Source organism: Pteropus medius, unplaced genomic scaffold (assembly GCF_902729225.1).
Source record: "Pteropus medius unplaced genomic scaffold, Ma_sr-lr_union100, whole genome shotgun sequence".
In the NCBI taxonomy this organism is placed as follows: Eukaryota; Metazoa; Chordata; class Mammalia; order Chiroptera; family Pteropodidae; genus Pteropus; species Pteropus medius.
Genome location: NW_024345600.1, coordinates 4,581,396 through 4,594,750, shown reverse-complemented (window position 1 = coordinate 4,594,750; position 13,355 = coordinate 4,581,396). Strand labels below are relative to the sequence as shown.

General features: G+C 33.1%; 1 protein-coding gene across 2 annotated transcripts; it reads left to right on the top strand.

Moving 5' to 3' along the window:
* Window positions 1-5,655: 5,655 nt before the first annotated feature.
* Window positions 5,656-12,945, top strand: CLEC4D (C-type lectin domain family 4 member D). Of its 2 annotated transcripts, none has more exons than XM_039874324.1 (6): window positions 5,656-5,841; window positions 7,341-7,430; window positions 9,531-9,653; window positions 10,369-10,520; window positions 11,581-11,696; window positions 11,949-12,945. In XM_039874324.1, exons 1-6 carry the CDS (start codon window positions 5,814-5,816, stop codon window positions 12,103-12,105), a joined length of 666 nt encoding a protein of 221 aa, XP_039730258.1. In that variant the 5' UTR covers window positions 5,656-5,813; the 3' UTR covers window positions 12,106-12,945. The 2 variants fall into 2 exon arrangements, with proteins under 2 accessions (XP_039730258.1, XP_039730257.1); XM_039874323.1 differs by having other exon boundaries at window positions 7,338-7,430.
* Window positions 12,946-13,355: the final 410 nt, after the last annotated feature.

The window sequence follows — 13,355 nt, the reverse complement described above, 5'->3', positions numbered from 1 at the left end:
AGAAATATAGATTAAGTGTCTAATCTCTGTTTTCTAAGGATTTCATCTATATATAAACCAGTCAGTAGCCTGGAAATATGACTACTCTTTGGTTAATGTCTTTGACTACAGTCTGGCTCCTATGATGCTTCAGCAGCACTTACGGAAAGGAAGACAGATCTTCACTGCTGGTATAGACCTATTCACTTGTAAATGTTTCTATTTTTCTCTGTCCTGTCTGACTTCTGAGAAGCATATTACCCTCAGATCAGTGTTCTTTACTTGCTCCACCAAAAAAGAAAATTGTGAGTCTCTATTGAGTCATTGGACTATTGCTGTGGTTGTATCCTGTTTGTCTTTGCTGATTTCATCTTCACCAGTAGTTGATGTACAAATTTCTTTACTCTGTCTCTTGCACAGACTCCTTTTTTAGTGTAGTCCAGTCATGATTTACCTACTAGATATGTTATTATTTCCTATTAGTCTATGTTTTTAATATATCTGCCAGTTAGTCTTTATTTTATCAGTGGCATTTTACCTGATAAAATGTTTTTTTATTCCTCAGAGGACTATAAACTACTGGTTAACAGCATAGGCTTGAATGCCATGTTACCAAGATCTAAATTCCAGTTCTAGCATATTCTTTGCAAGAGCTCAGTCAAGTTTTTAACTTTTCAAAAACTTGTACATGTCATTTGCAAAGGGGGAAAATAGTAATTATTCATTTTGTGAAGATTAAGAAAGTTAATTTCTGTTTAGTGCTTAGAACAATACCTGACATACCAACAAATATTAACTATTATTGCTTTAGAAGTATGTTTTCATAATGCTCCAAGGTTATAGCTAACATCAGCTGGCACTCATATCATCCCAGGTTTATTGCTTGGGTTACTTGTATTAACGTTTTTTTTGACCAAGAGGTGTCAGAGGTGGGGTGAATGACACACTACAGATCCAACAAAAAATCTGGGTAATGAATCAGAGACAACCTTTAAGACCTCCTTGTTAGGAATCAGTGTACAAAGCATTCATAATGGTCAGCCACTTCTTTCTCCAACCTATTTCAGCTGTAATCACCAATGTCTCCTTTTCTTTTAAGTTTTGACACTTCAATTATAATAACGTGGTTATATCTCTTTGAGTTTATCATTTTTTTTTCTTTTTTAATTCTCTGGGCTTCCTACACCTAGATGTTTGTTCCTTTCTCAGGTTAGTGAAGTTTTTAGCCATTGTTTCTTCAAATAAGTTTTCTGCCCTTTTCTCTTTCTCTTCTGCTTCTGGGACTCCTATAATGTGAATGTTGATCCACTTGATGTTCCGTAAGTCCCTTAAGCTATCTTCACTCTTTTTATTCTTTTTTCTTTTTGTTGCTTAGTATGAGTTTCACTTCCCTGTCTTCTAGTTCACTGATCCCTTCTATACTTGATTTAGTCTTTTGTTGAATCCTTGTATTCTAATTTTCAATTCAGTTATTATATTCTTCAGCTTTGTGATTTCTGTTAGGTGCTTTCTTATATTTTCTTTTTCTTTGTTGAAATTCTCACTTTGTTCATGAATTGTTCTCCTGAATTCCATGAGCATTTTTATGACCATTATTTTGAACGCTTTATCAGGTAAATCACTTATCTTCATTTCATTAAGGTCTGCTCCTGGAGCATTATCTTGTTCCTTCATTTGGAACATATTCCTTTGTTTCTTTATTTTTCTTGACTCTGCATAGGTTTCTGTACATTAGATAAAGCAGCCTCCTCTCCTCTCCTCTCTCTTTTTTGAAGGAGTAGTATTGAATAGATGAACCTCATTGTTTAACTTGGCCTTGATTGTCTCTCAAACCTTTGTATAGTCCGATCCACCTTCTTCGTTCTTAGTGGCTTCCAGTAGATGAGAGTACACCAAGACTTGTCAGTGTCCCAAAAGGGATAATCTTAGTCAGTGCCTAAATGTAGGATGATTGAAAGCCTGACGCTCAAGCAGCAGCTTTTAAAGTGTGCAAGTAGACCTCTTTCACAAAAAGAAGGTATCAGATGGGGCTTCTGTCTTCTTCTATGCTGAGTCATGGGAAAATAGCTGGTTGAGAAGTGTTTCATTATTTCCTACAGTCCTAGAACTCAAGTCCCACTGGCCATAAGAGCCAGGCCATCAAGCGATGACTATTCCCTGGGTTGCAGTGGCAAAAGCCAGGGTGCCAGATGCATGTACATATTCCAGGGAGACATCAGTATCCTGGAATGGGTCAAAGGGAGAACCCACTGGTGGAGCCCCCTGACCTCCCTTACCTCTAGGGAGTATAGCAGTCTGTTTCTAGATGTGTGATCAATTAGAAGCCTGACCTTTAGACAGCACCTAGTAAAGTATGTAAATAGGCCTCTTTCAGAGAAAGATTGGGTGGTAGAAATTTCTGCCTTTTTTCTCTGCATTGAGCCCTGGGGGAGTGACTGATTAAAAACTGTTCTTTTGTTTGCTACAGTCCTTTGTGACCCAAGAATGAAAACTCCACTTACCATCAGAGCCAGGTGACCAAGGGGTATATCCTCTAGATTTCAGCCAAAAAATCCAGGGCACCAGAAGAGTGCACTAGCTTCTTTCAGGAAATACAGCAACTTTGAAAACATGGAGATGGCTTTTGTTGGCCTCCTCGGCCTCTGGGGAGGATCACAGTTGGCCTGTAGATGTGTGCTAAATTAAGGTTGCAGCTTTTAAGATACACAAATGGCTTTTTTCAAGGAAATACTTGAAGATAGATGTTTCAATTTGCTACCTCTGTGCTAAGCCCTTGGGGAATAATCATGTAAGTCCTCAAGAGCCCAGTAAGAATTATTTTTTTGTTTGCTATAGTCTTGTGTGTCTCATGGACCAAACCCTATTAGCTTTCAGAAGTAGGCTTTTTGGGGACTCATCCCTCAGATGGTAATCTTAAAAATTTGGGTGCTAGATGTTGAGTCCAAATCCTTCACTCCTTGTGGAGAAGCTGGGAGTTGTAAGTTTCTTCTGAGTTATATATTGCTGTGGCAGGGGTGGGGTTTATAGAAGTGTGTCTCAGCCTTTCCTACTCATTTTGATGCAGGTTTTTCTTATTCACCCAATGTGTAGGAGTTGCTTAATTAGTTTCTGGATTTCCTTCAGAGAGAATTGTTTCATGCGTACCTGTAGATTTGGTGTATCTGTGGGAGGATCTGAGTTCAGGAGCCTTCTGTGTCACTAATTTGCATCAGGACCTGATAATTATTTTCATTCTTCACTTGTGACATCAGTCTATTTTAGTCTATACTTTTCATATGATTTATTTTTTTGCAACCAGGTGTCTCTCGCAGAAATATTGTACTTCTGATACCTTGTTGGCTACTGTTCCATAACTCATTGGCTTTATCTGTTAGCATTATTCCAAAACCATGTATTCCTTATTTTGTCAAAGTCAGTAAGTCCATGTTGGGGTTTCACTTTCTAGAATATAAGCGAGTCTGCACTGTTAGCCCCTTTGTTTAGTATATCTGATTAATTCATAATTTAGAGTACATTATGAGTCTTCTTTCTACTGTTACTTTATACGAACTTTTGGATTCCCTTTCCACCAGGTTATTAAAGTAAAAACTAATGTACATTAGTCCTTCCTATTGTTGGTATTGAATAGACTTTTTCCCAAAAATTACTTATCTTATTATTTCTGGTGTCCATTATTTAGTTTTCCAAAACAAAATAAGGAAATACTTATGCTTAGAAATGCATATATTTTTACCAGAAAAAACATATTCATGTATTTAATGTACATATCATAATAATTCCTTTGTTTACTAAATCAGTTAAAAATAAACAGACTTATAATATTTACTTATTTTTATATTTTTATAATATTTTTATATTACAAATATAAATTATTTTTTTGGATCATTGTGAATTTGGATTTTATACATTCTAACTAATATTTCTAACTAATCATAATAATAATAAATATATTTATACTCACATTGTTTAAGCTTATCTTTGGAGTCCTTACAAGTTAACCACTTTACAGTTTAGTACATTTTATCTGTGATAAAGATGTTGCTTTATGAAAGAATTTTACATTTCCTTTTCCTTTGCTTAACAAGCCTGCATTCTCTCATCTAAGAAGATTTTGAGATTTAATCAATAGCTCTATCACTACTTCCTCTACTCCAAAACATAGGTTAATAGAGCTTTTTCTCATTGTTTATGTTGTCTTTTTGCACTTTTAACTATATTTTGGACACAGCTTCTCATTTAGCTTAGATATTTTTAAAACAGAGTTTCATGTTTTTGAAATTATTCTTATTTTCTGGGATATACAAAATGTGCTAAATCTAGTTTATTTTCTTCCCACTCTAAGCAAGATTGATATATGGCCTAGCAGTCCTGGGTCCTTTTAATAAAGAATAAATATTACTTTAGACAAAGATCTAGTTTATAGCATTGTTTATGAGAGTTTGTGAGTAAGTGCTGCTGTTGCTATGGGAATATTTTTGATTGTGACAGTGTTGAAAAAGAATGTATTGTCAAATTTATAATTTTACGTCTTCCCACTTCCAATTTAACATAGTAAAGTAGTAGTTCATTAAAGATCATTACACACACACACACACACACACACACACACACATGCAAAGAAACATTGTAGTTTAAAAAAGAATGTAGGGAAAGGGACATATTCTGGAAGTTTAAATTTAATACTCTCTAAGCTGCTAGGTACTTTTTGTCGTCTTTAGCTGCTATAACAAAATACCATAGACTGTGAGATTTAAACAATAGATATTCATTTCTCACAGTTCTGTAGGCCAGGAAGTCTGAGATCAGGGTGTAGGAATGTGGGTCATAGGACAAAAACATTCAGGTCATGACAGTACTGTAAATGAAGTCAGGTACCCTGATGGTGTCTTTATCACAGAATGTCACATTTCCATTTCCTTTGCCTTAACAAATCTGTTTTCTCTCATCTATGAAAAATTTGAGATTTAATGAGCAGTTCCACTATATCTTTCTTAACTTGGCAGCCAAGTTTTCATGTCTTTGCTTATAATGTTCACATACTGGGAACATTAAAAGCTTTTGCTCATTGGTCACATTTCCTTTTATCATCTTGCACACAACTTACTCAGTTCAGAGAACTTTCTAGTGCAGAGCATATAGCTGCCTTTGAAAATATAATACCCAGGTAAAGAGAAAGATGAGGAGATGTTAATTAATTTTTGTCACTTGTAAACTTGTATTTTCAACTTTTCTTTGAAATAAAACAGTCTCTTCAATTGTTTATCAGCTAATTTCTGAGTTGTGAAAACTCCATGTTTTCTCACTGTATTCCCCCATTCGATCTTGACTGTCACAACAGACAGACAGAAAAAGAGAAGACACTTTTTACTTGCATTTGCACGGGAACCTTAGCAGCAGACAGTAATTGTTCCAGGTCTGTCAAATTAAATTTTTATTAGGTATAATGATTATATTCTTTTAGGGTATTGTTAACTTTTTTGTTTGTTTGAATAAATAAAAACAAAGTGCATTAATTCCACGTGACACCCTGATCTAGTGATCTCAACAAACATGGAAGTTTCTACTAACTTTTTTGGTGTTGCTTTCTCAATTTCCTTTTTTCTTTGCTTCATCTCCCAGAGTAAATAAAAAACCCCATTCTTTGAAAAGACTTCTCCTTTTGAGCTGTCTTTTGTATTGGGAACTTTATAGTCTTACCAGAATAGGTAAGACTGGTGTTAAAATCTCAAGTATTTCTGAATATATCCTTTTATGCACAGAAATAAACTCTGAGGAAAAAATATAAGAGGCATCTGATTCTCCCAAACATTGGACAACAAGAGAGATAACCCACAATGGGGCAAGAAAAGCCTCAAAATAAACGTGAGTACTTCTCTCTTTTCAATTTTAAAGAGGCAGGTAAAATTATGACTAAGATTTAAAAATATAAATTGATGGTAGTTGTAGTTTTGAAAACTGAATATGTTGATATGGAGATGAGAAGGTAGAAGAAAACGAGGATGACCATAGTTAGATTCAAATACATTAGGTAACAGAAACTTCTTCGTGAAACATAAATTGGGCCAAGAGAGAAGTTAAAGTGTATATATATTATATATATTTTTATACATACAATATATATTTATATATATAATACATATATATAATAAGATGAAAAAAGAGAGTAATTTGAGAAGATTCTTTTAAGGGCAAGAGAGAGAAGAAACACAGAAAACACACTAAGGCTCCCAGTGTTCCTGAGGCTCTAATTTTATCCCTTTTTATGTTTTATTTAAGAGACACAGATGAATTTGTATTAGGAGAACATTAAATAATATTTTGAGACATATATGGAACAAATACAGAAATATATAATACTAAAATTAATGTTTTACTTTATCTCATCACACCACCATGGCAAACTTCAATGAACCCACAATATACAATGGTCCTGAAAAAAACCTTTTCATGAACAATATGTCTTAGAGATTTTTTTATGGCAATAGGTACTGTTATACATGATTATTTTAATTGTCATATAGAATTCACCATATGTATTCATCATAATTTAGAATCTCCACTATTGATAATATTTATACAGGTATTAAGTTTCAGTGTTCTATTTCCAAAAGTACTATAATGTATATTCTTTAATATAAATAAATTCAGTTATTTCAATAGGATTAAAATTGTATGGCAAATGTAATGTGTTCAAAAATTGATAAATGCTGATCTGCCTAAAAGGCTTTCTAATTTATAGTTTAGTAGTAACATTTATTTTTCTCACCAAGGGTGTTATATTTTAATTTTTTAAAAATCTGATATATAAAAAATCATACCATAATATTTTAGTTTACATTTCTCTGAGCATATTTTTATTTGTTTAATGACAATTTATAATTCAGCAAATTAAATTTTCAGCATATTTCTTGCCCAATTTTTGCTGTTTTCTAATTGATTTTTTAAATTCTTTATACTGTTTGGATGTTAATATTGTGACAAGATTTTTCTTATGTTCCTTGTATTCTAACATTATATATGTTAGATAGAAGCTTTAATTTTTACATGCCCAAATTATCGAATTTTTTTATGACTTTGGGATTTCATGTCTTCCCTATTAAAAGCTTTTCTTATTCCAAAAAACTAAAAAACAATTATGTATTATTTATTTATTTATTTATTTATTTATTTATTTATTCATTCATTCATTCATTTATTTATTTATAAGCTCTAGAATGGATTTATTCAGGGGAATTCTTTAAGCTCTCCTCTATATCTAACATATTTTGGATGATTGCATATTTAGCCTGTTCCTTGGTAGAATTAACTTCCACAGCTCTTAGAGAGAGATAACCTATTTATTTTCCTATTTGTTCCAGTAGAAGGAGACCTGAATATCCAGCTGATCCCTTGGGCCGTTGCTTTTTTTTTCATCTCAATTCTCAGTGCCTGCTTTATAGCAAATTGTTTGGGTAAGTTATTAAAAAAGTGGAGCTCTCCTTGAATTATTTCCCCAAACAGTTTTTATAAAGTTGCTCTAAACATTTTGTTGTCTTGATTTTCCCTACCAATCTATAATGCCTTCAGCATCTTGGATTTAAAATTCAGAGATACATACTTGACCTGCTATTCTTTGATGGTGTTGCCTTGTATCAGGGAGTGAAAGATGGAATCTAGACCCTTTTCTGTACATGTAAAGGTTGGTGACTGTAGGAAATCACCCCTCATTTTGGATTAAGATTAAAAAAGGTTGCCTCTTATGAATAAAGAGTACCAGCAAAAAAAAAAAAAAAAAATAGTTGGATGGGGGGGTTATTATAATTAAATTAATATAACATAGGCACAAGTATAGGCAAATAGACCAGAGGTAAAGAATAAAAAGCTTAGTTACAGATCCTGCATATATAAACTCTTTCTATAAAACAGAAAGGCATATTGCAGAGTTATGGAGAAAGGATAATTTTCTTTAATTAATGGTATAATAGAGACCACTGATTATCCATATTTAAAAAATGGAATTGCTCTCCTGTCTTATATCATGTACAAAAACAAAACAGCGTGAATTATTGGCCAAAATGTGAAAATCAGATTAATAGCTCTTTTTTAAAAGATAAATAGAAACTATCTTCATGACTTTGTTTCAGAGATTTCTTAAACAAATTACAAAGTGTTCTAGCCAATAAAGAAAATATTGACAAATTATACTACATTAAGTAAAAATTACTGTACAACAAAAAATACCATTGATTGAAAACACAAGGCCAAAGAAGATATTTATAATGCATATAATTAATAAAGAATGAGAGTCCAGAATATATAAACAACTTTTTCAAATCAATAGGAAGAATACTGACAATATAACAGAAAAATGGACAAAGTCTTGAATAAGTACTATAGAAAAGAAAAAAATGGAATGTCTAGTAAACACGTTTTAAAAATCAATCATTAGTTTTCAGGAAAATGCAAATTAAATTCACAATGAGATAGCACTGAAAATATACCAGGATGGTAATAATTAAAAAGTTTGACACGATCAAATATTGATAATGCTGTGCAGAAACTGGACCTCTTATGAATTGCTGCTAGTAGCAATGTAAAGCAGTACACTCACTTTGGAAAAGTTTGTCGCTATCACAGTTGACTATATATCTATATCTTATTACCAGCAATTTCACGCTTAGCCATATACCCTACAGAAATGCATGATTATGTGGTCTAGGATGCATGATCAAAAATTATCAGAGCAGCATAGCTCATAGTAGGCAAACACTGGAAACAATGCAAATATCCACCAGAAGAAGAATAGATAAATACATATTCTTGCATTAAGATGATAAATCACTTTACAGCAATGATATGAGTTATAGTTGCATATAACAATGTAGATAAATTTCAGAAACAACCCTGAGTGGAAGACAGAACCAAAAGAATGCATATTGTATGGTTCCATTTACATAAAGTTCAAAAGCAGAAAAATCTGATCTATATGGTTTAGGAATATATTGTTAAGTGGTAAAAGTATGAAGCAAAGCACAAAATGATTAAAAGCTACAGCATGGTTACCTTTAAGAGAGAGGGGGTGGGTTGCATTTTGATGTGAAAGCTACCGAAATGTTGGCAATATTGTGTTTCTTGAGTTGGGTAGTTGTTACCTGGGTGTTCATTTTACAGTAATTTAATAAACTGTAAATTTGTTTTTTACTTCTTTACATTTGATTATATTTCAAAGTAAAAGTATTTAAAAGATAAATAAATGTATAAAGCTCTTAAGCTTTGCAGAGCAGTGTTCACCAAAAATCTCCATGCTGATACAAATTCTGATAAAAAAAAAAAGTGCTTAAAAGCACATGCACATAAAGGTTTGCAAAACTACCCTCATAAAGCACAAAATGTACAATATGACAACAATTAGTTTTCAACAATTTTTTTTAACCAATTCACCTGAAACTGTAACAAAAGAACTGTATAAAAAGAAAAGAGAATGTGGGAGCCTTAACTGTTAGAGCCTTAACTGTTCTTTAATTAAGTGGTTATCTAGGGCAAGGAAACTAACTTTTTTTCCTCCTTGACAGTGACTCACCACAACCTTCTACACTGTAAGAGAAGCACAGGCATGTTCAAGTTATCAGAGCACCACATGAAGCTGACATGCATCAGAGAAAAATCAGAACTGAAAGGCACAGATAGCAGAGAACGTAAGAGAATTTCTTTCTCAATTTCATTTCCATTCAAATTCATAATTTGATTTAAACTATATCAGTAGTAAACGAAGAGAGATTAAAATAACCTAAAATGAGAATCTGACACAAGAGTGAATGTTAGTAAATTAAGATAGAATTATTTCTCAAAACTGTAATCAGTTGAATAACTGGAGGATATAGCAACACATGTATGGGCCACTTTGGCATTTAGATCATAGTATTAATTTAATTCCATTTCTACTGATTCAGACATATCATAAAAACTGTTTCCTCCTGGAATATATAGATTTGCTGAAGCATCTTTATCTCTTTTTTATTCTGGACTTTACAAAGTCTCATTTGGGAGAATGGGAAAATGTTTGATAGTTTAGCAGTTTCTTTGCCTCCTTCGGATCAAATGTTCCGCAAAAGGTTTTGTGGGAACGCTAAATATGAATGTAAATAAATGCGGATATGTTAGAGACGATCATCCCTTCTAAGAGAATACATTGTAATTTTCTTATAGTCATTATGTGATTCAGATACTTCTGTTTAGAAGATATTTAGACATGTAATTTTCAGGATATTTCAAAGGGAGGAACAGAATGATGATAATCCTGGTATTATTCCTTTAAATTATAACTGGATACTAGGGAGTAGAATAGTTATGTAATCTGTTGTAGATGAAAATTCTCCTTTATAACTAATTTTCATTTCAATTTTCACTGAGGGAGCTCCTGGAATTGCTGTCCTGTTGGCTGGAGAGCCTTTCAGTCCAACTGCTATTTTCCTCTTAATGACAACAAGACATGGGCTGATAGTGGAAAGAACTGTACAGGAATGGGGGCTCACCTGGCCACTATCAGTACAGAAGCTGAGCAGGTATGCTGGGAGGCTCACATCATTTTCTCTGGTGATTCGAATCTCTTTGCAGAGAAAGAAGAATCTCTCTGCTCTGCTATGCTTTTGTGCCTTCGCTTCATTTGTCTGGAAAACCTTTTCTTCTCTTTCATTTTCTTCATATGACCAATTTCTTTGAATCTTTCTAGATTTAATTCATGTATTATTTCCTCCAGAAAACTATCCTCACCATCTTCCCTACTTTACCTTTTCTATTCTAAGCTGGAGGTACTTCTGTGGTGCATACTGTGTGATCATGGCACTTACCTCAATGCCCTGCGATTGCCTATTCAATACACCATCTCTTCTAAAAACTCCTTTGCAGAGGGTTGGGGCCATGCCTTACTCATCTTTGCATCTCCAGTGTCCTGTACAATGCTAGATACACTGGCTAGGTCCTAATAAATGTTTGGTGAGCAAGTGAATAAATGAACAGTTAATTGAGACTAAAATAGCTACTCAGGATAAAGTATAGGAAAAATAATTTGGATATATGGTTGTAATTCTGAATTTAAAAATCTTAAGGTAAATTCAGTTCTTTAAAAGTTGAAATTTATTTCTTCATGTAATATATTTCTATGTATGTACCATGACTCATATTCTACTCTTTTATTGATCATCGGGGTTTCCTGGAAGATTCTGTTTTCATGACTTTGCAACTTACAGGTTCACTGATTCTTTGAATAAAATGGAATTTAATAAAGTAAACGATTAAAGAAGGCAATTTTAAAAATAAAACTTCTTGAAAATCTGATCCCATTACGCATTTGTTAAGTGGTTTGCAAGTGTGATCTCAATTAATCTTCACAATAACTCTATAAAGTAGTGGAGTTGTCCCTTTTGAAGATAAGAAACTGGGTTAGGTGAAATTAAAGCACTTGCTAACATTACACAATAAAATAGCAGAAGCAGGATATGAAAACAGATCTCTGTATTGCCAAAACTTTTGTGCGTAACTTCTAATCTAGTTGACCTCTTTTCTCTTTTCCTAATATAACAACAATCACTTGGTATATTTATAAAAATTTACATCTTTATGCAGAACTTCATTATTCAATTTTTGGAAAGACAATATTCATATTTCCTGGGACTTACACGTGCGAACCCTGACGGCCAGTGGCAATGGATGGATAAGACACCATTTAACCCAGACATGATGTGAGTATATTGACCGGGTTAAATGTGATTTACAGGCACAGATGAGAAGAAGGGAGCAAGAGCAATTTATTTTGGGGTGGAACATACTAAAGTAAAAATACTTACTTAGCACTATGTGTTGAGTCACCTCTGTACTAGTATGCTACTATTCTTGTATTGGACAGTACAGCTTTAATTTTTTTACTTCGGGGCATTTTCTATGCATTGTCTCCTTACACCCCCATATGTATTTTTTCTTTTTTTTCATTTTAGATTCTGGCATAAGGGTGAACCCAATAACCATAAGAAAGAAAATTGTTTTGTCCTTGTTAACCACCAAAACAAATGGACCTGGAATGATTTTCCTTGTGACTTTGAAGCAAGTAGGATTTGTAAGATACCTGGAACAACATTCAACAGAAACCTGTGAAGGGATCCTTGTAATGAGGACAGAAGAAAAGAACCTATTAGACTAGTGCAGAATATACATGCATCATTGGAATAGAGAAAACATGCTGGGTCATAGAACATTTTCCGTCATGCTGTCTTTATTTATTTTGTTCAGTTCATTCAAGATAATGTATTTTTGTGTGGTGTTTCAGTGTAAGGAATCATCGTTTCTGTGAAAATCAGTTGTCATCAACTTTGCTTTCTTGATAGTATTTCAAAGTATTTACCTTTCAAGTAGCATGCATTTATTACACATCTAATGGAATGGCTTAAATGGTACAGAGTCTTAGTCATTTCTTCCTCTGCTCAAAATCTTAGCTCTTCGAATTCAAAAGCAGGCTATTCCAATTGGTAGTGGTACACCAATTTTAACCTAAATATCATAAACCCTTTAAGGTTTTGAACAATATTTTTATTGTTTGATGCTTCATTTTCAGACTTTTTAAGAATATGTCATTAGCTTGACATTTCATGAGCAAAATATTTTCTGAACAACAGTATAGAATAGTTCTGAATTATGATATTGCACAGGTAAAAAAAAAAAGTCTACCTACCTTTTAAAAATTTACTTCTTACTCCATTCTAAATGTCTTCCCAAAGCAAAGATTCTCAAGTTGACTTATTTATTTATTTATTTATTATTGTTTTTGAATGGAAAAATCCCATACAGGCCACCTTAACCAAACCTTCAATTCTATAGCTAAGGAAACAAAAACTTTGTGAAGCCAAAGAGCTCACCCTCACATTGCTAGTTCATGGCATAGCCAGGACTATAGCTCAGCTCTACCTTCTATAAGAGGTAAAATGTACTCCCTTTGTTATTACAGGAAAGTTACTGGGCTGACTGGGCCTCTTGGCTAACAGACAGTTAAAAGTTTCTGATTATTTGAAAAAACATTGTATTGGTGTTTCTATATTTTTAATTTGAATCAGAATCATATTTGCAAACAGAATCTATAGCCAAAGAGTTAAAAATTGGAAGAGTTTAGCAATGTGTCTAGATAAATTATCAATATAGGAAGATCAACAATATTTCTATATAATATCTGCAAAATATAAAAAATGTATTTTTATACAAAATATTACACTTACGATAGCAATATGTCTATAAGATATCCAAGAACAAATCTGACCAAATGTGCAAGTTTCATGAAGAAAATGATAAAACTTGATTGCAAAACCTGTAAGCCAACCTGCTAGGACTCGGCTATCTGACCCTCTTCACCCCAT

Bases quoted from the DNA above. Each gene is read 5' to 3' on its own strand.
- CLEC4D (XM_039874323.1), top strand. From the start codon at position 5,814: ATGGGGCAAGAAAAGCCTCAAAATAAAC. The intron at 5,842-7,337 runs GTGAGTACTTCT...TATTTGTTCCAG, and splicing joins AGAAAAGCCTCAAAATAAAC to TAGAAGGAGACCTGAATATC. The intron at 9,654-10,368 runs GTAAGAGAATTT...ATTTTCACTGAG, and splicing joins AGGCACAGATAGCAGAGAAC to GGAGCTCCTGGAATTGCTGT.